The following is a 25,576-nucleotide window of genomic DNA, read 5'->3' as shown; positions in this document are numbered from 1 at the left end:
GAGAAGGCAAAGCCATCTTAACTTGCATTTCAGCTACAGGAAATGCAATACATTTGAGATTTTTTTAAAGCATTCATTATTGATTATGATCTTAACATAATCTCTCAACCTTGAAGATTCAAACAGGAGATACTAAGTTTACATTCGGTGTCATGTAAGGCAACAACTTTTAACACTGGCTGATGCTCATACAGAAATTACCTCTGAGCTAAGTTAATATACATATGATGTATACAGATATTTCTTGATATTTTCATTAACTGAAATGACCTCATATTTGATCAAACTGGTGCAGGTAATTGATCTAATCTATACAATGACATAGATTAACAGAATGAAATGAAATAGAAAATTTTAAAAATTTTATTAGTCATATTTTATAAAATATAAGTACAATTTTGTATTTTACAAGTTATTTACAGCATTATATTCAATAACATTAACATTACATATAGTACACAAGAGAAACAAACATCAACATGTAAAACATGAAACAACTGAAACTAAATCTTGTTCAAGATTTGGGACGCTTATTTCTGCCAGGATAACAGAAGCTAACACAGTACCTTTCAGTATTAACTTTTAGGAAAAATAACACAGCAGCATTATATAAATCTTTGGGATCACAGTATCGCTGTACAGTACTGCTGAAATATCACAGTGTCCAGTACAGTGCATTCAAATGTAGCTGTTCTCCCAAGCCAACAGGAAGGAGCAAAGAGCGGAGAAATGCGCACCAAGATAGTATAGCGGTAAAGGGCTTGTTCAGATAAGAGAGAGGTAGGGTGGGATGTGGGGGGCCGGTAGAGTGGCCCAGCTCCAGTACACGCCGGCTGGGACACAGGAGAGGGGACGGTCCGGAGGGAGCCCCCATAGCGGGGTGTCCCGCGAGCGGGGGACGGGGTGGTAGACGGGCGGAGGCACGGGGCACTGGATCTGCCCCACCGCTCGCCGAATCCTTCGGCGGGTGCGGCGACGGCGGTGGTAGTCCCCCCTGGAGAAGTCGGGCAGGTTGGCGGGGTGGACGGCCCAGAAGTGGCCCTTGCCGTTGTCGCTGCGGCCCGCCTTGACGAAGCACTCGTTCAGGGAGAGGTTGTGGCGCACGCTGTTCCTCCAGTTTTTATCCTGCAGGGGGCGCAAAATGGGACGGGTGAGCCTAGGCCTGACAAACCCTCCAACTGCACCAGAACACACTGAGAATACTCTTAATATTCTATAACTCTTAATGCGAGCAATAGCCAGATTTTATCACTAAAAAAGACCTGACAAACCCTCCAACTGCACCAGAACACACTGAGAATACTCTTAATACTCTCTAACTCTTAATGCGAGCAATAGCCAGATTTTATCGCAAAAAAAGACCTGGCAAAACTTCTTCAAACTGCACCAGAACATACGAAAAAACAAACTACAAGGCAAAAAACAAAACAATATGGTCGAATATATAGAATTAAAATAAATAGCCTAACCTAAGATCTTGGAGTGGATTGTTTGTGACTGATTTCTTCATACGAGCAATAGTCAAATTTTATCACAAAAAGCACCAATCTTTTGGTGTGTGATGCAACCAATAAGAGATGCTAGCCAATATAGGAGAGCACATCTGCTCAATGCCCATTACTACATCCCTTTCTCCCATAGGGACAAGGCAAGCAGGGCATAATGCCATCTTCTCTATCTTCTCTCAGCTTAGGAGAGGTCAGGGGTACTGAGGCCGGACCATCAAATGAGAATAAGACTTCAGAAGTAAAAAGGATTAACGGCATTATGATGTCACACAAGATCTCTGCCTGTTTGTTCGTGTTTGTCACACCATTTTTATAACTTTATAAAGGTCAGAAGTTGAGAAAGACAGACGTTTTAAGTGGACTTGGAGTTGCAACTTGTTATTGGAACAAATTGCGTTATCGGATCAAGGTGGATTTTTAAATTTATTTTAACTATAACCAAATCTCCTGAGAAGCCATTGTCATATGTTACCACCTTAAACCTCTCTGGTAAATCTCTTGTTTCCCCTGGCAAAGACCTCCTGTTGGTTCTTAGCAGTAAGCAGTTAGCCTTATGTCAACTGGATTACCCAAACCATTGCGTTACTCAACAGACATCCCAACAACAAGATCAGTCCTCCACCCCACACACACACACGGAGTGCAGCTACATCTGCCATTGTGCCTGAGAAGTCGCTTTAGTCATGGCCTTGAAATATGATGTAAAATGGCCATAACCTGGTTTGTCCGCTGCCTTGTTCCATAGAGTTTACTACGTGGCATAAAATACGTCCCTTCCTCTTTGAGCGGGCAGTTTTTCTTTGACGTCGCACCTTTGCCACCACAGCGGCGTTGTCGTCAGGGGCAATAACTTTGATTCAGGGGTACTCGTGTGATCTCCGGGATAAGCATCAGCCTTCTGGGACTGACTGAGACTGTCTGGCCAGTCTTAGGCCGTATTTCCTCTGTACTTCCTGGATTCGAGCTTGTTTGGCATGTGTGCTAAAAAAATCAAGGTTTTCATATGGCATTTATCACAGTGTTATAATTATTTGGTGATTTTGTATAAAAGGTAGTCCTGAATTCAAGTACACCTGCTCAATATAACCATTGCGATTAGTTCTGTTGAACAGATTCAACAACAATCTATTTTCGAAAGGCATGAAGTGAACAAAAATGAATAAAGTAATGTATTAAATCAGGGGTGCACAACTCCGGTCCTGGAGGGCCGATCTGTGTGCTGGTTTTTGTTCCAACTGGTTACAATTTCTTACAGCTCTATAAACTATGCTGCTTCACTCCTGTACTTGAGCACAGTGAAATTTTGGATAAACTGGCAGACTGCAACTGCTGCTTACACACATGTCAGATCAAGATATGATTGGGCCAATTCAATAAATGTTGGCAAATGTTGTCACAAAATCCTGAAATGGATTGGCCCTTATTGTGCACCCCTGTATTAAATCCTAGTCAATTATCTAGCCTCTTACTGGTTGGAGATCACGTTTGCTGAAGATGAGAAATTTAAGCAATTTCAAAAGTAATATCTCAAATATGTATTTTTTATAACATGAATTATACTATAAAATATGTAATATAAGGATATACTTACATATACGAGTGGATAACAGCATGTGGAAAATTAGTTTTATTTCAGAATTTAATTGCTGAATTTCAGAATTTAATGTTGTACAGCACATTGGTTGAAAAGACATGGAACCGATGTTTAATCTAACGACTCCACTCCTGCTCCTGGCTCCCTGTCTTCCTTTCAAACGCCCTCGCGCTTTTTAAAAAGGGTTTTTTTTTTATTTAAACCCCTTTTCCACTTCTAGGTCCTTCCGCGGATTTGCACGTACCTTACTCTTGAAGTACGGGTAGTGGTCCATGATCCACTGGTAGATATCGCACAGCAACAGCTTCTTCTCTCCGGAGGCCAAGATGGCCATTGATATGAGGGCGATGTAGGACTGGCTCGGCTTGTCCTGGGGGTCGTCTGAGCCGGCGCTCCCCTGTCCTCCTTCCTCGTTTCCCTCGTTCCTCTCTTCCGATCCCTCAGCTCCTTTCCCCAGGCTCCCCCGGCTCCCCAGCCCCAGGCTGAAGCTCTCTTTTGGGCTCCCCGGGCCCGGCTCGCCGTTTACGCCACGGGGCGGCTGTGCGTCCGCTGGGTGGGCCCGTGCCTCGGGCTGCCCTCCGGGGCCGTCCCGCCCCTTGTTGAACAGCAGGTAGTCGATGGTGAAGCGCATTCCCAGACGCTCCCGTCCACCGCTGCCGCCTGCGCTCTCCGCTGTCCCGGCTGATTTTTCCATCTCAGGTGCCAAACGGCTCAGCGCACACACACACAAGTGTCTATCTGCAAGTCGACACGGCTCTTACCTACCCTACGCTGTGGAACAACAACAACAGCTACTTTCAGGTTAGTTGTTACTTTAAAAATGCGATGTTGTTTTTCCACTGATAATGGCTCTTCCCTTCACAGGGTATTGCAAGTCAGAGCAGGACCCCGTATTGCGTCTTGCCGGCGTTCCAAGGATGAACATCGGTCTAAACGTGGCCCCGTGCTATTATAGGCGGTCAGAACATGTCAGGGTTCATCTCCACCCCCCCCCCACCGCCCCCAGATTGCACAAAACTGACCGGAGACGTTCGTCACGGACCTGACGTTCTTCTTTTAACGCGCAGCCTGATCTGTCGGTTCTGCAGGCGCAGACGTTTCCCATGAGCCTCAGCGGTTGCACCTGTGCTTCTCTGTGTCCTTTGCACTCTTTGGAAAGTTGCCTCTATTTAAATGTCCCCAAATGCACCCCTCTCGAAGAAGGACAGTTGGAGGGACCCTGGGAGTTTGGGGGGTTGGGGGGGGGCTTGTGCCATCTTGGAGAGGAAGATTAATAGAACCACCAGCAAAGCTCAGTAATTATGAAAGATTACACACTGAGATTTAGCAGGACACGGTGTTTATAGGATAACGGCTCCAAGAAGCTTCCGGACCCTTTTATCCCTCTTAAGTGACTTGTGGGCAACGGATGAATGGGTAGGAGGAGGTAGGAAAGCACTTCAAGCATCGATGCCATGGTAGCGAATGCAGGAGCACAAAGAGTGTACTTAGAATGGGCTATTGATGTGTTGAAATGCATATATTGAAAACTTAAATGGTTGAAATCTGAAACTGATGCAGCCTTCAAATGCTGAGTCGAAACTTGATGACTAATGAGTTGAAATGCATTTGAATATGCATTTGCATGTATGTATTTTATTTTATGCGTGGTTTATGCCTCTGCCCCCTGCAAAGCAACCTACTTCGCCGCCATTTTGATTGTTACTTGCGGATACATTTTTGGAAAGGCATTTTTTTATTTTCAAACAAAAAAATATATTTGAGAGTATTTTTAAAAAAACCCTGACTGTACATACATTATCGAATTGCTTTGTAATGACCGATGTGTAGTAATGTGACAGGGTTTTTTTTTTTTTTGCTTTGTATCTCTCAGGCTTGTAGTTTATGTTGTTGCTGCAAATGTTTATGTCATGTGCATTTTCCTGTAAATCCATCAAAATGACTCTTCCATACTCATACCACTGTGAAATATGAGTTGCATTGCATCTTATGTCATGATTGCATATCCCTCCTGTACGAATTTAGTAAGCTGACCAGAGAACACGTTCAGAAAAAAACAGGCTCTGTTTTTAGGCATTTTTAATCCCTTGGTATTTGACCTTGGGGTGAATATCAGCATATGCCCTCCTCTGAAACTAATGATATCAGCCACAGCGCGATTTCACTCCACAGTTTACCATATAAGCTGGTCAAAGTAAGATGCTGAGTTGGAGGACTTTTAAAGTGCACGTAGACTGTTGTTACCTGATTGACCATACGGGGTTGCTGTTGTGCAGTAAGACACTGGTTCCTGCCAATTAAATTCCTACCTTTCTGAGCAAGACCATGGGCATGACCATCCTATAGGTTCACCAGCCACAATCAGCACTGGCAAAATCCAGATTTGATACCAGACTATGCGCCCTGGCTCATTGGCACATGTGAAAAGTGTTTTTGTCAATAAGATGAACTTGACAGTACAATCCAATTATGTTTTTAATATACAGAAGGATAAACAAGGATTTGTAAGTGTACATCGAAGTAAATATGTCCACTTGGCTTTTCTCCCGGTGCACAAGATGGCGTCTCTTAACTTCCGGGCAATGCGTGGTGTGCATCACTGTTTCCTGTTGTAGTAGTTGTGAGGATAATTACGGGAAGACCTAGATAGTAGTAGCGATCATGAGTGTTTTTAAGATTAAGGAGAAACGATTAATATATCAACGTCAAGAGAAGAAAACTTCTCTACATTGTTGTGTGCCTCGATGTGCTAACTCGTCGAGGTACAACTCGGAGATTAGCTTTCATCGGTTTCCAATCGATCCTGAAGTACGGGCTCAGTGGCTCATTAAGATCCGTAGAGACAACTTCAGTCCCACTCAAAACACGCGCCTCTGTAGTAGGCACTTCCATACAGGTGATTTCGTTGTGACGACTGGGGGACAGAGAAGACTCAACAAAGGAGCTGTGCCTTCTCTGTTTGCCTGGAACGATTATAGCACGCCCGCACCAAGGCTTAATGTTTGGGAACGCCAGCCGAGATGCCCTTCCCCGGACTTAGCAGCGTCTGACTCCGACACCGAGATGGAAGTGCAAATAGCGCCTGATCACGATTACAGCGTACGGTATATAACCAAATACTGCATGACTAATCGAGCTCAATACAGGACTACCAAAGCCATACGTCAAGAAATGTGTGCCATTAGAGAAGACACTGTTCAAGAGTTAAAACCTGATTGCTTAAAGATATACATGTAAATATTTTCACATATTGGCTCACTGTTTTTTTCTGCAATTAGCCAGCATGTGTGTTTTATATTAAAAGTGTGATCATGCTGAGGTTTCTTCATAATGAAAGTTTTATAAATCTCAATATCCATCTTGTCTGAAATATTTTGGTCAAAAATATTTCCAATTCCTTATAAGAGGTTATGCAAAAGGTTTAAAGGTAGTGGTCAAATGTACTGGTTCCCTAACTGTTCATCCGGACTGTGAGAGTGGCTCCGATTGGTTATGTGATACATATGATTAAAACAAAAACTACTGTATATAATATACTTTTCAAAGACATTTACATAAGTCAAATTAAACACTGAATTGGTTATATGCACTGTGGCAGGTGTACGTGCTGTTGTCTTGTCATGATAAAAAAACTACTATATATATACATATATATATATATATATGACAATTATGGGTAACAGGAAATGCTTTTGTACATTATCATTGGGCTCACATGGTTTAGGAGACAGGATTACATTTCACACGTCATGTGGTTTTGAAAAACAAGAATGTGTTTGGGGGATTTTTCAGCACAACGAAACGTTTCTACAAGCAGTTTCACGAGTGGTGGTGTATAGCGCCCCCTTCTGTCCATACAAGGTAGCATATTTTAACAAGTGCACTCTGTCTTCTGTCATGTCTTACCAGCAGCAAAGCGTGATATTAGACAATGCCGCAGACATGTTCAACCCTTCTTATCTCAACAGAGGTATAATACTTGCATCATTTACTTTTTTTTTTACGAAGTCAGCTCAGCCACAACACATTCCTCTACAACAAAACTAGCGAATGACTACATTAAATAGTTCTGTTTATTTTCTGAATTTATATTTATGATTGAATATAACCACCAAAAGACAGCAGCGTTAGTCATCTGCATTCGTATAGCAAGTTGTAAGGTCAAAAAGTTAAAAGTTGTTTGGCAAATTTAGTAGAAACACGTATCCGACAAATAAATACAAGCGCATTCATACATTAACTGATTGTCTTCAGCACGACACTGGAATAAGTAAAACCTGAAATGGAGCATTTAAACGCTCTATGTTGCATAGTCCCTATAGTAGTCTGGATCCAGTTTCATTGATATTAGTTCTTGTGCAACCTCGGTGTCCTAAAGCCCCATTCGCGTTTGTTATATTTAAATACCAGAGACATTATTCTTATTAAAACTCACTGGAGTTGTGAAGTTATTTCTGCATGATTGTGTTTTCTGGCTAATACAGACCCTGCATTTTAGGGTTGCTCGAAAATCGTGAAGTGGAATTCAGGTCAAGGATTGGATTGGGCATGGTTGTTGCGTTCTTCCGCGGTGCAGAGTATATGTCAAACCTAGGTACCTGTAATCCCGCTGCTCCGTTCAGATTCAAGGTTATCAGGCTCCGGAAACAAGCTCGCGGAGTTCACAGCAAACTGGGGGTGTTTCCGAGATGCTGTGGCCTACTTTTATAGCGGAAGCCTGTTTCGGATTGTTTTCTAAGCGGCACTGTCTTTTTAAAACCTCGTAATCACGCCCCTTCAGAACGCTTTCTGTGGTTTTGTGACGTAAGGTCGCACTGATTGGTACTGTTGGCCCCTGGACACGTGACCTGTCTGACTCTCATTGGAGAGGAACGGGCTTTCAGCTTAGGCTCTCGCGGGTATGCTGCATGAAGATGGCGGCCGAACTGGTGGAAGCGATGGCAAGTTGAGCTCCGTTCGCCCGGGTGCAAGGGACAGGAGAGGGGCTGCGGGGCAGGGGCGTTACGGCGGGCTGTTATGAGAGACGAGAAGGGGGTGGACCCTACACCGTCCGAATTTATTATAATAGTAAAAGATATGGAACCGGGTACTAAGAGCTGTCAAGTGCGCCTAGGTTAGGGACATATGGGAAATGAATGATGATAGCTTGCTAGCTAGCTAGCTGGCTAGCTAACCATAAATAAAAACAATCACAAGGAGTCGGCGCGAAACTGTTATAGTTAGCTAGTTAATTATGAAGCTTGTTCTTGAACTTATATGTTACTTTTGCTAGCTGTATGTATTTGTTATTGCTGTTGAGGATTGACGACACGATATGTTGGGCACTTTTAAGTGTTTTTGCTGGGAAACATAATCGTGTGCTCCGTCGTTCTAACACGCACTTGGCTAGGCAGCTAGTGTGAACAATATAGAGCGGCGGTCAGCATGAAACTGCGCGTGTGTGCGTCCTCAAACAGTGAGCAGGTCCAGGTTTTAGTGTGGTGGGCTGCTAAGGCTAGCTAACAATGTGAGCCTTGCCGGCGCAACCTGGAATATTCAGCTGTGTTGTACCATCGTTGGGGCTGCGGGGTAGATACTATATGTCCACTGGGATTACATCTATTAGCGATATGGATGGAAGAACAATGAGGGTGTCTGTGGTTAATGTTAGCTAATTAGCTTTCTGTATCTGCTGAGGTTTGGGCCATGTAATAGAGATTTATCAGAAACGGCCCGTCATGAGATGATGGTGTTGTAAATGACAGTTTTTTAAAACTATGAATTATTTATTTTTCACATTTATTATACTTTTTGTTGACATTCAATGAGTAAATTAGTTTGTCCACATTGTATTTAAGTGGAAAATATATGTTCACTCAATGTTGAAATGATTAAAACCCCATCTTAAACTTGATCTTAGCTTTCATTCATAGGTATTTGGCCTGTCTTGTAATGTATAACTGTATAAGTACAATTTTAAGGAATAATGCTTTTTCAGTCATGTGATTTATAACTATATAAATATGTTTTTAAGGAATCATACTTTTTCCTGGAGTAAGCACATTGCATCTTTAAAGCATGCAGTAACTTGTGGAGTTGTTTTTACACACTGTCTGTAGAACAAGTCATATTGGACAAAGTAGCACATTTATACCCAATAGCCCCATTGCAGTGAAGTGTGATAAAAAAACTTCCTATGTCCTTCTTACATTTTTTTTAAACTCTGCTTTTCTCTTTCTTACCACCTTCCCCCCCACCCCACCCTTCACACCTGTTACGCTGCATATCCCCCCCCCCCCCCTTCCCCTTCTCCTTTCCCCGCCCAGAACATGGTGAAGAGTTTCCGAGTGTCTGACCTGCAGACGCTGCTGGCCTCCATGGGCCGCAGCAAGAGCGGGCTGAAGCAGGACCTGGTGGGGCGGGCCCTGCGGCTGGTCCAGACCGAGTACAGCCCCGAGCTGCTGAAGAACGTGCGCCAGCTCTACGAGTCCCGCTTTCCCAAGGCCTCGGGCTGGCTGGCCGCCCGCCGCCCGGAGGGGGGGGTCCCGCTGGCCTACGCCCGCAGCGCCTCCCCCGCCGCCGCAGCCAACGCCAACGCCCTGGGCACCGACTACCTCAACGGCATCCCCAAGCCGTCCCCGACCCCCGCCGCCGAAGTCAAGCTGGTCAAGCTGCCCTTCTACCAAACCCTGGAGACGCTCATGCCCCCGACGGAGCTGAGTGAGTCGCCACGCGCCGCGCGGCTAGGGTCGCCGTGGCGACTGAACTGTACAGACCAGGGGTGTCCGATCTCATCCGAAAAGTGGCCGGCGTGGGTGCGGGATTTTGTTTTACCCTAGCACCAGGACGGCCGATTCTACTTATCAAGGGTTTGGTTGAAGACCACGATTAGTTAATTAGTTGAATCTGGTAGCGTGGTGCTGGGCCAAAACAAAAAAGCTGTCCCAACACCAGCCATTTTTGAGTAAGATTGGACACCCCTGATATAGCCTGAATATTTGTTGTCGCATAATTTTATGGAGGGGTAGGGAGCGCCTTAGTAAAACATTGTGGGCCAGTTTTCCGGGCACAAATTAAGCTTAGTCTTGGATTAGAAATCTATAAACATTTCCCCAATAGTGATGTTCGCTGAAAAAGAAAACTTGGACTAGGCTTAGTCCTTTCCTGGGAAACCAGCCCAGTGTGTTTTAACGACTTGTGGCATAACTTTGAATGACAAAGACAGAGTAGTAAACTGTTCACACTGCTTAACAGGTAGATATGTAATGTTTATGGGGTTTTAAAAAAAATATGATTAACATTCATCTTTCACACGATGCGCAATCTTTTCCTCCATGAAAAATTTTAAATGAAGAATTTTCAGCACAGCATCCCTGGAAAAGCCTGCTTCCTGGTATATTGTCTTGGTTTGGCGAGGCCCCTCCCCCCTCTCTGAGTCTGCCCCTTCTGCCCCCAACAGTTGCCCAGAACAGCGAGAAGCTGCAGGACAGCCCGTGCGTCTTCGAGCTGACGCAGAGCCAGGTGGACCAGATCCGCAACTCCAGGTGAGTCCCACCTCGGCTCGCCGCCGCGGAGGGCCAGGCCATCGCCGTCTGCTCCGATGTCGTCCGCGCGTACGGCGTGCGAGCGTCGCGTTCGCAAATGTAGCGGTGGTTAACCTTGCCCGCTTGCTTAAGGAGAAGCGGCGCTTTTTTCAAGTGTGCTACTTTGCGTGCCATTTTTATTGGATAATTCCAGTGCATACCTAGTTGTTTTCTGGGCGATTGGCGAGGATGGGTTCACAGGTTCAATTCCCGGGTGGGACACTGCCGTTGTACCCTTGAGCAAGGTACTTTAACCTGCATTGCTTCATATATATAATGTATAAATGGATGCAATCTAAACGCTATGTAAGAATTGTGTAAGTTGCTCTGTATAAGAGCGTCTGCTAAATGCCTGTGATGTAATGATGTGTGACACTGTTGTGGTGGTGACATAGAACACGAGAGTGTGTAATGACAAGGGGCACGTCATTCAGCCTAACGTAGCTTGCGGTTAGCCTGCAAACCAGGGAGAATGCACACAGTAGCAGTGTGTTGGGCTGTGCTGGACTTGCATTACATCAGTTTTTCTTTCTTGCAGTGAGCTTCGCGCGGGGATAAAATCAGTCCAGGTGGTTCTTCGGTGAGTATGCGAGAATTTTCTCCTCGACCAATTAGGCCGGTCGAGCTCCGCCCCTCCCTCCCCCCTCCCCCCTGAGACGCTAGTGACCTCGGCGAAGTCCGTCAGTGGACTCACTTTAAGCACAAAGACTCCACAGGTGTAGGCAAGCGCACTCAGAATTAGGTTACTAATGGAAATTTCCTGCGCGCTGTTGTTATTTAAGGAACCCCAGAGCGGAGAAAATGGAGTGGCAGGGCCCGGCTTCTCCTTATGCAAAATGAGAAAATGTCAGATGAGACAGAGTTTTGTGTAAAACCAAATCTAACCATATGTGGATTACCATACAACTCCAAACATTCTGTACTCGGGTTTAGCATTAGATCTTTGTTCAAAACCTGAAAGTTAATACTTGATAGTAGACTAGTTAGTTATATTCCCCTGTTTTGCAGATTAGGGTTTTTTTTTCTCCTTGCTTTTAGTGGGAGTTAATAGCAACATCTTTGTGTCCCTTCTGGAATAAGACTAATAAGACGAAGAACAAACGACTTGCGGTGGCTAAATCATGACCTCCAAATAGCGCTGATATTTTTGTGTGAGGTTTTACTGCGGTGTGACTGTCGATGCCGGTCTGTTCCAGAATCTGTTACACAGACACCACCGGAGCGCAAGAGGACCAGTACCCACCCAATATTGCCGTCAAAGTGAACCAGTCCTACTGTCACGTACCGGTAAGCAGACGTCAGCCAATCTGAGCCTCTGGAGTCGTGCAGTAGACTCTACGGCAGCATCTAGCGATCCAGTCACCAAACCATCTCAGCTCATGTTAGGATGTGCCCAGCCCTGCTCCTGGAGATCTGCCGTCATGTAGGTTTTCACTCCAACCCTAACAAAGCGCACCTCATTCAACAGATAGAGATCTTGTCCGGCTTCTAATTAGTAGAATCACGTGTGCCAATTTAGGGTTGAAATGAAAACCTGCGTGACAGTAGCTCTCCGGAAAGAGGGTTTGGCTGCCCTGAAATACAGTAATACTATACGGTTATAGCAGTGTGTCAGTGTGCATTGGACATCCTTACACTGACGTAGTCGTTAAACAAGGTGTATTTTTGTCTGCTTATTTATATCTAAAAGATAAAGCTGTTTTAAAATCGTCAGTGCTGTGGGATAAATGGGGAATGCCCCTCTTACCATGCCTTCGTGCCGTTGCCAGGGTTACTACCCCTCCAATAAGCCTGGCGTGGAACCTCGTCGGCCCTGTCGCCCAATCAACATCACGCCCTGGCTGCACCTCTCCACGGCCTCCAACCGCATCAACGTCACCTGGGGCAACTTCGGAAAGGTCCGCCTCTCGCCCCCACGCGGATGCGACCGCCTGTCTGTCCCGCCCTGCTCCGTGTGCTTCCCGTGCGATTGGCTGTCTGTCCCTCTCTGCTCTGTGTGCTTCCCGTACGATTGCCTGTCTGTCCCGCCCTGCTCCGTGTGCTTCCCGTACGATTGGCTGCCTGTCCTGCTCTGCTCTGTGTGCTTCCCGTGCGATTGGCTGCCTGTCCTGCTCTGCTCTGTGTGCTTCCCGTGCGATTGGCTGTCTGTCCCGCTCTGCTCTGTGTGCTTCCCCCGTCGCGATTGGTCTGTCTGTCCCGCTCTGCTCTGTGTGCTTCCCGTACGATTGGCTGTCTGTCCCGCTCTGCTCTGTGTGCTTCCCGTACGATTGGCTGTCTGTCCCGCTCTGCTCTGTGTGCTTCCCGTACGATTGGCTGTCTGTCCCGCTCTGCTCTGTGTGCTTCCCGTTTCCGCATTGGCTGTCTGTCCCGCTCTGCGTCTGTGTGTGCTTCCCGTTACGATTGGCTGTCTGTCCCGCTCTGCTCTGTGTGCTTCCCGTACGATTGGCTGTCTGTCCCGCTCTGCTCTGTGTGCTTCCCGTACGATTGGCTGTCTGTCCCGCTCTGCTCTGTGTGCTTCCCGTACGATTGGCTGTCTGTCCCGCTCTGCTCTGTGTGCTTCCCGTACGATTGGCTGTCTGTCCCGCTCTTGCTACTGTGTGCTCCTGTACGATTGGCTGTCTGTCCCGCTCTGCTCTGTGTGCTTCCTGTACGATTGGCTGTCTGTCCCGCTCTGCTCTGTGTGCTTCCCGTACGATTGGCTGTCTGTCCCGCAGTGCTCTTCCCCTACGTCTGTGGCCTCCCCCGTTTGTCCTCCAGCCCTGGAGCGCTCTGCTGTGTTTGTGTACCCTAAACGGCACACATTCGCTGTGTTTGTGTACCCTAAACAGCACACATTCGCTGTGTTTGTAAAGGGTCTGCTACACAATGGATTATTCAGTGTCGGTTTACACTGTTGTTGCGCTCTTGTGGTCTCTTTTTTGAAGTTAAAGTAAGTGCATTAACCATGTAGGCTGTGGGGACTGCATTACTGTCGGAGTGTTTTCTGGATTGTTTGTGTTTTGGGGGGGGCTGGATGTAATGCTTAGTAGTGATTCCCAAAGGGATGGTGTCTGTTGAGTAAATGTGTTCAGTTCGAGCAGGTCAGTGAATGGGATGGTGTGTGTGTGTGTAAGTGAATGTGCTCAGTTTGAGCAGGTCAGTGAATGGGATGGTGTCTGTGTTCAGTTTGAGCAGGTCAGTGACAGGGATGGTGTCTGTGTTCAGTTTGAGCAGATCAGTGAATGGCATGGTGTCTGTGTTAAGTGAACGTGCCGGGTTTGAGCAGGCGATCGGTGATGAGGTCATGGTTGATTTGCCCCGCCCCCTCCCTGTGCTCGCAGCGCTACTGTGTGGCGGTGTACCTGGTGAGGGTCTTCACGTCCGCCGAGCTCTTCAGCCAGCTCAAGCACTGCTCTGTGGAGAGTCCCGAGCGCTGCCGAGAACGCAGTGAGTATGGGGCTGTGTGTGTGTGTGTGTGTGTGTGTGTGTGCGTGCGTGCGTACATGCGTGTCCGTGTGTGTGTGTGTGTGTGCGTACGAGCGTGCCTGTCCGTGTGTGTGTGTGTGTGTGTGTGTCCGTCCGTCCGCGTGTGTGTGTGTGTGTGTGCGTGCGTACGTGTGTGTGTGTGTGTGTGCGTGTGTGTGTGCATGTCCGTCTCTGTGTGCGTGCGTGCATGTCCGTGTGTGTGTGTGCATGCGTGCGTGCGTGTATGTCCATGTGTGTGTGCGTGCGTGCATGTCCGTGTGTGTGTGTGCATGCGTGCGTGCGTGTATGTCCATGTGTGTGTGCGTGCGTGCATGTCCGTGTGTGTGTGTGTGCATGCGTGCGTGCGTGCATGTCCGTGTGTGTGTGCGTGCGTGCGTGCCTGTCCGTGTGTGTGTGTGTGTATGTGAACATGTGTGTGTGTGTGTGTGCACGTGTCCGTGTGTGTGTGTGTGTGTGCAAGTACAGTACTCTACATACACTGAAGTAGTGTCCCACTAGATTACAGAGAGCCTTTCGTGGAGCCAGAATGGAGGGGTCTGCGGTGCATTTGCACCGCATAATGGAGGGCCCTGTGTGCGGCTGCAACGAGTTGAGCCAGAATGGAGAATGCAGTCACATTGCTCTTTCTCGTTTTCACACCAGCTGACTGAAGGGACACCACAAAAACCTACAGTAATCATCACCTTCCAGGGCATGAGTTTGATACCCCTAGGACAGCATATTGCTCCAAGGTTGAAAACCCTGTAGTGTGCAACGGGAGCGTATTTGAATATTGAGGTCAAAAGGCTATAGTTAGATTTCTAATAAGTGCAATAATATCTCCAGTTTTATTTTTGTGAAAACAATAAGCAATGGGTGAACGCTGTTAGTTATGTGTAGATGTGAAGAACACCAGCTGAGGTGTAACAGAAAAAGACGGTTGATTGCGGCAGTGAACGTGAACGTGAATGTGCAGTGATGCGGTGGTGTTGGGTTAGGGTTAGGGTTGATTAGGGCAGTGAACGTGAACGTGCAGTGATGCGGTGGTGTTGTCTTCAGTCCAGGACAAGCTGCGCTTTGACCCGGAGAGCGAGATCGCCACCACGGGACTGCGCGTGTCACTCATCTGTCCGGTAAGTGCGGGCGTTCAGAGCACCTCCGCCTGGACCAGGGCCGCCCAGCCCTGCTCCTGGAGATCTGCCGCCCTGTTCCTGGAGATCTGCCGCCCTGTAGGTTTTCAGTCCAGCCCTAACAAAGCGCACCTCACTCAACAGCTAGAGCAGGGCTGCCCGGCCCTGTTCCTGGAGATCTGCCGCCCTGTTCCTGGAGATCTGCCGCCCTGTAGGTTTTCACTCCACCCCTAACAAAGCGCACCTCACTCAACAGCTAGACCAGGGCTGCCCAGCCCTGTTCCTGGAGATCTGCCGCCCTGTAGGTTTTCACTCCACCCCTAACAAAGCACACCTCATTCAACAGCTAGACCAGGGCTGCCCACCCCTGATCCTGGAGATCTTCCGCCCTGTTCCCGGAGGTCTACTGTCCTGTCGGTTTTCGCTCCACCCCTAACAAAGCCACACCTCATTCAACAGCTAGAGATCTTTGTCGGGCTGCTAATTAGTAGAGTCAGGTGCGCCAAATTAGGGTTGAAATGAAAGCCTGCAGGATGGTAGGTCTCCAGGACCAGGGTTGGGGTGGAATTCGGTTTTTGTTGAGGGGGTTTATGTTTGTTACTCTGTACATACATCTGTCACCCTTAGCCATCCTCTTAGCCTCCCTGGCCAATGTGGGACACGCAAATGTCTTTTATGAGATATATGTTATGTAGTATAATAGGCCAGGATGGACGTTGGAGGATCTTTGTTTTTATTAAAGGGATTTGTGCAGATCTTTGCTTTTATTGTTGATGTGTTTGTTTTTCTGTTTGTGTATAGGTGCTTTTAGGAACCTTGCTGTATGTTTTTATTCACTAACATCTTTGTATGTTTTTTGTATGTAGAATGTTTGTCTTTTATGGCTGCAGCATGGGTGAAAGCCCAAGCCAAATTTTAATCTTGAATCTTGAATATCTCACTCAGTAGCATCATAGCATTTTTAAAATTCTCTTTCTCTTTCACTTTCTCTTTCTCTGTTTTTCTCTCGCTCTCTTTCCCTTTCTCTCTTTCTTTCTCTCTTGCTCTGTTTCTCTCTTTCTCTTTCTCTCTCGCTCTCTGTTTCTCTCTCTCTCCCTCTCTCTCATTCTCTTTCTCTCTCTCTCTCTCTCTCTCAGCTGGTGAAGATGCGTCTGGGCGTGCCCTGTCGGGTGCTCACCTGTGCGCACCTGCAGTGCTTCGACGCCGTCTTCTTCCTGCAGATGAACGAGAAGAAGCCCACGTGGACCTGTCCCGTGTGCGACAAGCCCGCCCCCTTCGAGCTGCTCACCATCGACGGGTACGGGAACGCCACCCCCACGCCCCCTGCCGAAAGATCTGTCCCAGGCCACCCTCTCCTTCCCCAGTGTGAAGCACTCGTGTCTGAATTTAGTGTTGGTCCCGCTGGTTTAGTGTCGATCCTGCTAATTTAGTGTCGATTCAGATAGATCCAAAAAATTATCCGCCATTGGCAGGAGTGAGCTATGTGGTGTCATGTGACCAAAAGAGGGTGGGGCTCAGTGGTTTTGAGGTCTTGCTGACCCAGGAAGTGTGCTTTCCTCCGTAATTGCCAGATCAGTGTTTCCCTGTGGTTTATTTTATTATTGGTTGCCCAGTACAGCAGGTGGCTTGGTGGGGGGGGGGGGGGGGGGCGCGGGGCTGCGCTCTACATTTCTTAAATGACCGAATGTCGTCATTATGCAGAGGACCTCATGTGCAGCTCTGCTGGTGAACTCCAGGGGGCGCTGTGTGTGTGACTGAGGCCCTGTCATTCAGGCTGGCTGAAGCCCACCAGCACTGCGCTTGTCTGTGGGGCCGCTGGCCTCGGTCAGCCCTGGCGTGGTCCAAATTCCACACCAGACCACATGGCCTATCCGTGTGTTAGAACAATATTTCAGCAGGATGAGCCAACCTCTCCTCCCTCCCCCCCCCACACACACACACCTCCCAAATTCCTGTCATTGAGCTCCCATATTTTTCAAAAGTGCCTTTAATGAACATTTTATGTGACTTGTACAATCTTTTTTTCCTCCTCCTCCTTCCATTCCGTTTAATTAAGGCAATATGCTCAGCATAAATGTATTCAGACCATTTTTGTTGGAAGTCTGAAGCGATAAAGTCCCAATTTAAGCGCGGTAAAATATCGCCCCTATCCTCCAAATTGATTCTGAGGTCTCCGTGTGGCCACTGCTGCTGTTCACAGTCCAGCGCCCCCCACACACACACACACACCAAACACCCCCTCCCTCCCCAGTCCTGATTTATTGAGTCCTTCCACACTGTGGGCCCTTTCCCCAGTATAACTGTGAAATCTCTCTTTCTCTCTCTCCCTCCGTCTCTCTCTCTCCCCTCCCCCTCTTTTCTCCCTCTCCTCTCCCCTCCCCCCCCGGACCCAGGCTGCTGTCTGAGATCCTGAAGGAGACCGAGGACGTGGAGGAGATAGAGTACCTCACCGACGGCTCCTGGAGGCCGATCCGCGACGAGAAGGAGCGGGACAAGGAGAGGGAGCGCAGCAACACGCCCGACTACCCAGTGCTGGACATCTGTAAGAGCCGCGCTTTCCCCCGTTCCGCTAAAGCAGGGGCCGGATTGGCAGCGCGCCGCTAGCACGTTGGACGTAGCGTGTTGTAAGCACGTTAGCACGCTGTCAGCACGTTAGCGCACAGTAAGCACGTCTGTCAGCACGTTAGCGCACAGTAAGCACGTTAGCGCGCTGTCAGCACGTTAGCACACAGTAAGCACGTCAGCACGCTGTCAGCACGTTAGCGGACAGTAAGCACGTCAGCACGTTAGCACACAGTAAGCACGTTAGCGCGCTGTGAGCACATTAGCGTGCCATTAGCACGCCATAAGCATGTTAGCGTGCCGTGAGCACGTTAGCGTGCAGCGATGAGTGCGAGGGCGATGAAGGCCGGCCCGCCCTCCCGCCTGCCTGTCTGGGCTTGCCGTTTCATTAACGCTCACAGAGGTTCCAGCGCTGTGTCAAGCCTGGACTGGAATACCCCTCAGGGCGCGCGCTTCTGCAAACTATCCTGGCAGGCGGTTCCCCACATTGACGGCCCCGTGTAAACAAACGCTTCCTGATTTCAGTTTACCTCTGACTTTGATGACTTTAATTACCGACACGCTCTTGTTCTCTCAGTGGAACTTTCATTTTTGAATTGAAAGAAAACATCCCTGTTTTTGTTTGTTAGAGCCTGAAGAGATTGTGTCTTAACTCTTTTCTCTTAATTGCTATTTCATGCCAAGAACAATGTTAGTTGTTATTCTTGGTCCTTTTTCAAAGAGCCGCAATATATTTCTTCCCATTTAGCGCCCAGAGCGGCTCTTAATAGTCTATAAATAGTCTAGCAAAGATATTGTATAACATTAATATAGTCTTTGATTTGCATGTGTGTGTGTGTGTGTGTTTGCGTGCATGCATATGATTGTGTGCACATGGGTGTGTGTATGCTTGCTTTTGGTTGAGGGAAGAATGACCTTTAACTTTAAACTGTTTGAGCCGTTAGGACACATTACATCACAGGCATTTAGCAGACGCTCTTATCCAGAGCGACTTACACAACAACAGCACTTACGGTGGACAGGGGAGTAGGCGAGATGCAGCGCAGCGCGTTTCCAGCCAGCTCTGTCTGTGCTGTAGCGCGTCTGTGCTGTAGTGCGTCCGTGCTGTAGCGTGTCTGTACTGTAGTGTGTCCGTGCTGTAGCGTTTCCAGCCAGCTCTGTCTGTGCTGTAGCGCGTCGGTAAAGCTCGGCAGTGTGGAAAAAGGAATCGTTGCGGTGCGCCGGCGTTGACGTGTTTGGCCCCGCCCCTCTCCTCTCCAGGCTCTTCGGAGGCCAACGGCCTCTCCCCGGCGCACAGCAGCACCAGCCAGACCGGGAAGTCCGGAGCGGGCGGCGCCGCGGCGACGGCGGGCGGAGCCGCGGGCGGCGGCGGCGGCGGCAGCGGCGGCGCAGTGGTCGATCTGACTCTGGACTCTTCCTCCGAGGAGGAGGACGGGGGCGGGCCGGCGGGGGACAGCGAGGACACAGAGGACAGCCAGGACAGCCCCCCTCCCAAAAGAGGCCGATACGCCTACGATAAGGACCTGGTCACCGCGTACTGACCGGACGGACACACAGACTGACAGAGCAGCTGGGGCTCAGAGCTGCTGAGAGCATTCGATAGATCCTAAACCCCCCCCCCCCCCATCCCTTCCCCCCCCCTCCCTCCCCACTTACACACAGGAGACACACACACGAGTACCACCGACCTCCGGAGCTGTTAGGACTCCTTCAGTGTACACACTGCTGCAAAAGAGCTGACCCAGACACCGCTGTCTTTCCCTCGTCGTTTAAACTCGCTCTATCTCTCTCTCTCTCTGTCTTTCTCTCCTTCCTTCACTCCTACCCGCGCTCCCTCCTTCCTCTCTCCCTCTCTCCATCGCGCACTTAATCGCATCTTTGTTTTATCTTCTGGCTGTGCACTCAGTGGCTCGAGCTGGTCATTCGGCGTTTGAGGAAGGAGGGGCTTACTCCTTAGTCAGGCTCGAAAACCATTAACGGTGGGATTAGATGCAAATATTAAATCCCCCCCACCCCCCTCCCCCTCATCTGTGGCCATTACACGTTCAACTTTGTTCTTAATGGAATTAGCTGGTATGAGAAGGTATAAAGAAGTCATTTTAACTGAATTGATTGTTGTTCTTGGGTTCATATTTGAAAGAAATATTTTACTTTTATTTTTTTTTTGTTCCCAGGAGCTGGCAACCTACCTCAGTCAAATGTAGCAAACCTGACAGGAAAATTACTTTTGGGGTGGGGGGGGAGGGGGGGGACAGGAGGCAGTAATTGACTGGAGTTCTGCTTCTGGTTTAACACTGGAGAGAGAGAGGGGTTCTGTTGAAGTTCTTATTTTGTGTTTCTTTTCCCCCCCCCTCCGCTGGTGGAGGTGAGAACATTCGCTTTGTCAGTAGGGGCGTCGCTCGCCGTGGAATTTCAGACGTGAAGATCGAACTCGCTCGGGGGCTTGCGTCTCTCTCTCTCCTTCCCTCCTCCGTTTCTCTTTGCGCCGGGCCTGGCCGCGAGGGGGGGGGGGCGGAGCTACCGAAAGAGAGGTGCGCTGCTGCATTTGACACCGTTTCGCTGTGGACTGCCTGCGACTGCGCAGAGGTGTGCGTGACTGTTTTACCCGGAGGACACGCGAAAGTAGGTTAACCCCTCCAAGAGGTCAATGCTCTACCTTCAGCGGAAACTCTTACGGCAAAAAAAAAAAAGAGAATCATGCTTCGTTTTGAGCACACTGTCCTAACCCTTAGAATTCTAGAACCTTTTTGTTTTCTCGGGCTGGAATGCAGTAATGTGGAAGAGCGCATCGCAGGCTGTGGGGAGAGGTGCCACAGCACCGCAGGGGCTAGTTTTTACTGTGCCATTTTTATCCGCTCACAGAAGTGTGAAGTGCTGTTGTTTTTTTTTGCTGAGTGCTTTACAGTGAGCGTAGACCTGAGAAAGAGAGGACGCCGGAGTTAAGGTGTTCTAGAATCATCTCCCTGGGGTGGAGGTTCTAGAATCATCTCACTGGAGTGAAGGTTCTAGAATCATCTCACTGGAGTGAAGGTTCTAGAATCATCTCACTGGAGTGAAGGTTCTAGAATCATCTCACTGGAGTGAAGGTTCTAGAATCATCTCACTGGAGTGAAGGTTCTAGAATCATCTCACTGGAGTGGAGGTCCTAGAATTATCTCATTGGAGTGGAGGTTCTAGAATCATCTCATTGGAGTGAAAGTTCTAGAATCATCTCCCTGGAGTGAAGGTTCTAGAGTCATCTCACTGGAGTGAAGGTTCTAGAATCATCTCACTGGAGTGAAGGTTCTAGAATCATCTCACTGGAGTGGAGGTTCTAGAGTCATCTCACTGGAGTGAAGGTTCTAAAATCATCTCACTGGAGTGAAGGTTCTAGAGTCATCTCACTGGAGTGAAGGTTCTAAAATCATCTCACTGGTGCCTGCATGCTGTGTCCTGCATCTTTTGGTGGGATGGGGGATAGGTTTTTTTTAAGTCCCCCCCCCATTCTGAAGTACTCATTCTGAAATATTCCATTCCGTATTCCATTGTACGTTGTTGCCAATGCACTTGTTTTGATCGAGTTACTCTTACGAGGGGTTTTGCTGGTCGCTCATGTAGCCTGAAGTGCGGTTAGCCTCATTTCTTTCGTCGGCTGTCGCGGTCTGGATGGAAATCGCGGCGATTTGCTGTCCCTGCGATTAAAATTCAGAGAGTGATTTTCATTGGTGAAAAATACTTCTGGCTCCATTCTGCTTTTGGTTTTTTTTTTGTAGTCCAGGCGATTTTATTTTAACCTGCGCCCTGTTTGGTGAAGGTTGTTTGGCGCCTGGCAGCAGCTAAAGCCCGTATGAGTATACTGAGCGGTGGATAACACTGAAAACACTGCAGAACTTGAGTATTTATGCAAAGGGGGGGGCGGGGCGGGGGCGGCGGGCGGGAGTGTCCTGTGCTTGGTATAGGCCCTGGCCTGGGTGTCTTGGTTTTGCGATTTTGCTGGTAGAGTGGGTAGCGGAGGGATTTGCATATTATTGAGCTGAGCCGTATTACCCAGAAAAAGATGAATGCTGTGATGTTTGGGAAAGGAAAAACGTATCTTAACGCTTGAAATGGAGAGAACTTCCTCGCAGATTTTTTTTTGTTTGTTATTTTTTTTCTCTCTCTCTCTTAGAATTCAGAGGAAGCGGTATTTATTAATTGATAATTGTCGTAACGTGTCTATTTTAATTTAATAGCGGTTTTTCGATTGCCGATGTTTTAGCGGCTGCAGAAATGGGGCGTGGCTTTTAGACTGCGCCGCGCTCTCCGGCGCGGAACGCCAGCGGCGCCATTTCCCTCGAGGGGTCTGATGCGTTTCCTGTTGGAGCCCAGATGAAGGCAGGGAGAGAGGCGGGCGATCGATCGATCGGGGGCTTTACCGGTCGTCTCCGAGCCACCCCGCCCCCTCCGCAGGGGGGGGGTCGTCTCCTCTTCCCGGAAGGTTCTCCGCGCAGACGGAGAAACCGCGAGGCGCGCACGCGATCGTTTTTCTCTGCGCTCTCTCTCTCTCTCTGCTTCTTCCCGCCGCTGAGCGGAACGTCGATGGCGTTCAAGCGGGACCTGGCCGCGGTGCTGGGGGAGTCTGGCCTTCACCCTCCCCCACCCCCCACCCCCCACCCGCCCTTTTTGCTGTGATGACCCGTTCGTCTGCGGGAGTAGTCGACCGACTCCTCTCATCTCAAGAAAACGCGCTATAGTCGGATTTGAGTTTTCCTATTCTGTCTTTACCCACAAACAGGTGTTTCCTTTTCTTTGGTGTTTGTTATGTTTTTTTCCTCCCCCCCGGCTTACATATTTGGTTTAATGTACCCAGAACCATAACCTCTTTTATTGCGTTGGAACAAATGCTCTGTAGGTTGACAGGTGTTTCCTCAGTCCTCTCCACACCGGCAGGTCTGCAGGTATGGATGCAGAGAGACACGTCAGAACTGCTTTCTGCTTCGCTTCCGTCGGTCACGTGATGCGCGCCGAGCTCATCCGATGTGTGAGGAAGCAGTCCGATCCGCAGTGGCAGACATGTTTTCCTCTTGGTTAGTGATGATGCTCAAATGTGCTATTTGCTGAGGGCTGTACGGTCACCAGGCGTGATGCGCAGAACATCAGGGTCACTGTTGACAAGCAGTGAGAGGGGCTAGCCGATATTACCTCAGTCTTTTCCCTAACATTGACCACAACCTGAACGGTTCAAAACATTCAGATCTGAAACCAGACCTGTCCAGCTGTCCCACTGCTGTAGACTGATATTTCCAGTGATTTTTTTTTTTTTTTTTAACGTAATTTCATTTCGATTCGGTCTTCCGTCAGAATGTTTGATTACACCTGGCCAATGTTGGTTTCTGATATGAGGGAAGCTTTTAATAAGAACACCAGGCACCAGGCACTCCATAAGAAAAAGATTTTCATGGAGTCTTTTAATTACATGCGCTCTGACCCCCCCCCCCCCCAATATGACCGGCACACTTTTTTTTCTTTTTTTTAAATTACCTTCTGAAAAATAATTTGTTTTCTCTGAAGCCAGCCAATTGATCTGTGTGTGGGCAGGGGGGACCGTGTAGCTGAGACAAAATGTGTACATTTGATGTAACTTTTATTGTTTTATCCTTTAAGCATAGGAGTATAGGACACCGCTGCAGACGTAATTCAGAGCCGCAGATTTGCTCCGTAGCGAGAGTGCGGGCGACTGGGACACGTGCCGTGAGCATGCGCTCTTTAAATGGACGGGCTAGTACACATTCAGGGCGGGGCTGGAATCACGGAGACTGGAAGCAGGAAGTGCGATGGAAATCATTTTTAGTGGCAATCCTTGCCGATTCTAAAACCTTAGAGAAACACGGGCTGTTGTGTGGCTTGCGATCCCAGATGTTTTTGTGTGTTAAGTCTTTTTTTTTTTTATATGTTCATATTGAAAGCCAACGGAATTAATAAATGATATGTTATCAAAACCCTGATTTGACTCCACTTGTTCCCAAAACGGTAAGGAGTGTCAAAGTCCCAGTGTGCAGTTGGTGCTTATCGGGGAGAAGGGGGGGGGGGGAAAATGTTAAAGATGGGGTGTGATGTCATAAAGGAATCGGCGGGTGCGGTGGGGGGTGGGGGTGGGGGGGGGATTAGTTGCTGTACCTTCTATTAATACCATCGAATTAATCTGAACTTCGGTATGACCACACGTTAACACCTGTTTTATGTGTGAATGATACATTAAACTAATTTAAAAATTAACATCTGTCTTGCTACTTATTTTATTATGGTGGACTTTGTTAAATAAACAGGGTAAATGAAAGTAAAAGTAAACCTGACTTGCAGAGACTTGCAAGACTTGACTGTTGGGAAATTTACTCTGTATCATGGTTTGTATTCGTCACATTTGTGATAACATTGTTACTGTTATAGTTTTTAATTTTTTTGACAATTTCTTAAATTTGATCTGGGGGTCAAAAAAATGTGTTTATAAATATGTATGCCATGTTTAAATCTGACCAAGAAAAATGTTCTCCATGACCAACTGCAGTTGCCCATTTTTGCAGTTGCAATGCCCACTGAGAACTGGTTTGATGTCATGAAAATGTTTTTCGGTAACAATTCACCACCGGACTGCTAAATGTGTGATTAAACTCCTACACGGGAAACTGAGCTGTGGGAGCTAAGCATTGTGAGGTGAAGCTTGAGAAGCTTCTGGCAGTAAGGCAGAGCTGAATTCAGGTCTGGGTGCCTAAGGCTTTTTTATTACCACCTTCATGTGACATTGAACTGATTTCAATGCAATGTTTAAAAAAATTTAAAAAAATTAAAAAAAACATTAATAGAAGCACCTGCGATAAGAACTGAAGCTTCACTATACAGTCAGGCACATTTGCACAGGTGCAGAACAAGAGAGATTTTTTTCCCCCTTTGCTATTTTTTCCCTTTTCCTGCCCCCCTTTGTCCCCCCCCCCCCCGCAAATTTACATCCAACTGGGCAAGCATCACTGCAGAAGACGGTACCAGTCACAAGAGATGTATCACTCACTGACTCCAACCTTCCATTCCATCCCAACATGCCCAGGGGCGGCACTGTGACGCAGTGGTTAGCGCTTCTACCTCGCGAGGCGGCTCTGGGGTCGCGTCCGCGCTGGCCCGAATCCTCCCGGCGTGCGTGTTCTCCCCGTGTTCGCGTGGGTTTCCTCGGTTAAGAGACGTAACAAAAAACCACCAGAACATCGTGATTGTTTCACTAGTGATCAAATAAGTGATTACTTTCACGTCATTTCCTGTTCAGAATTAATGACCACGGTCTTTAGGTGGTCAGCCCAAGAAACCACAATCAAGCCATGCTAATACTCCTTTAAATGATAATCTGGTTCTTGCAATTAATGGGTTTCGTATAGGAAAATCTGTCCTCCGGCTTTTGCCAAGCAAGCTGCTTGTAAAAAAAATACGATTACCTACTATCACATGGCTCCTCAGTACTTTCAAGTGACTTGGCCCTGTGAGTTTTTTTGGTTTTACCTTGGAGGGAACCTGCTCTTCAAATCTTGAACTGTGTTTGAGCATGAAATATATCCATTTGAGAACACATATCAGGAAGAAAACCAGAAGCAGGATAAGCATAAAGAAATTGTCAGGTGGCTTAGTACTAACGGTGAATTCATTTGAGAGCCCTGGGATTGTAAGGTCGTATTTCATAACTTGACAGGTCAACAGCAATAACCAGTGGGCGGCGCCTTAGCCTTAGGAATCGTAGAAGCCGCGACTGGGTGACGCCACTATATTAAAACCTGTGTT

At 47.9% G+C, this 25,576-nt stretch overlaps 2 protein-coding genes across 4 annotated transcripts; one reads left to right on the top strand and one right to left on the bottom strand.

Annotated features, from left to right (window-relative positions):
• Positions 1 to 261: 261 nt before the first annotated feature.
• foxq2 (forkhead box Q2) lies at positions 262 to 4,086 on the bottom strand. Its single transcript, XM_064330316.1, has 2 exons — positions 3,347 to 4,086; positions 262 to 1,125 (listed from the first exon to the last, which is right to left on the bottom strand). Exons 1-2 carry the CDS (start codon positions 3,794 to 3,796, stop codon positions 766 to 768), a joined length of 810 nt encoding a protein of 269 aa, XP_064186386.1. The 5' UTR covers positions 3,797 to 4,086; the 3' UTR covers positions 262 to 765.
• A 3,798-nt stretch (positions 4,087 to 7,884) lies between these two features.
• pias4a (protein inhibitor of activated STAT, 4a) lies at positions 7,885 to 23,763 on the top strand. 3 transcript variants are annotated; one of them, XM_064330313.1, is made up of 11 exons: positions 7,885 to 8,042; positions 9,408 to 9,801; positions 10,541 to 10,625; positions 11,203 to 11,244; positions 11,861 to 11,951; positions 12,434 to 12,562; positions 13,985 to 14,090; positions 15,168 to 15,241; positions 16,375 to 16,535; positions 17,632 to 17,780; positions 19,061 to 23,763. In XM_064330313.1, the coding sequence occupies exons 1-11, from the start codon at positions 8,010 to 8,012 to the stop codon at positions 19,339 to 19,341; spliced, it is 1,545 nt and encodes a 514-aa protein (XP_064186383.1). In that variant the 5' UTR covers positions 7,885 to 8,009; the 3' UTR covers positions 19,342 to 23,763. The 3 variants fall into 3 exon arrangements, with proteins under 3 accessions (XP_064186383.1, XP_064186385.1, XP_064186384.1); XM_064330315.1 differs by lacking the exon at positions 7,885 to 8,042 and adding an exon at positions 8,069 to 8,188; XM_064330314.1 differs by lacking the exon at positions 7,885 to 8,042 and adding an exon at positions 8,285 to 8,608.
• The last annotated feature ends 1,813 nt before the right edge of the window (positions 23,764 to 25,576 follow it).

Source organism: Anguilla rostrata, chromosome 4, assembly GCF_018555375.3.
Source record: "Anguilla rostrata isolate EN2019 chromosome 4, ASM1855537v3, whole genome shotgun sequence".
Taxonomy (NCBI): Eukaryota; Metazoa; Chordata; class Actinopteri; order Anguilliformes; family Anguillidae; genus Anguilla; species Anguilla rostrata.
This window is presented reverse-complemented; position numbering and strand designations above follow the sequence as displayed.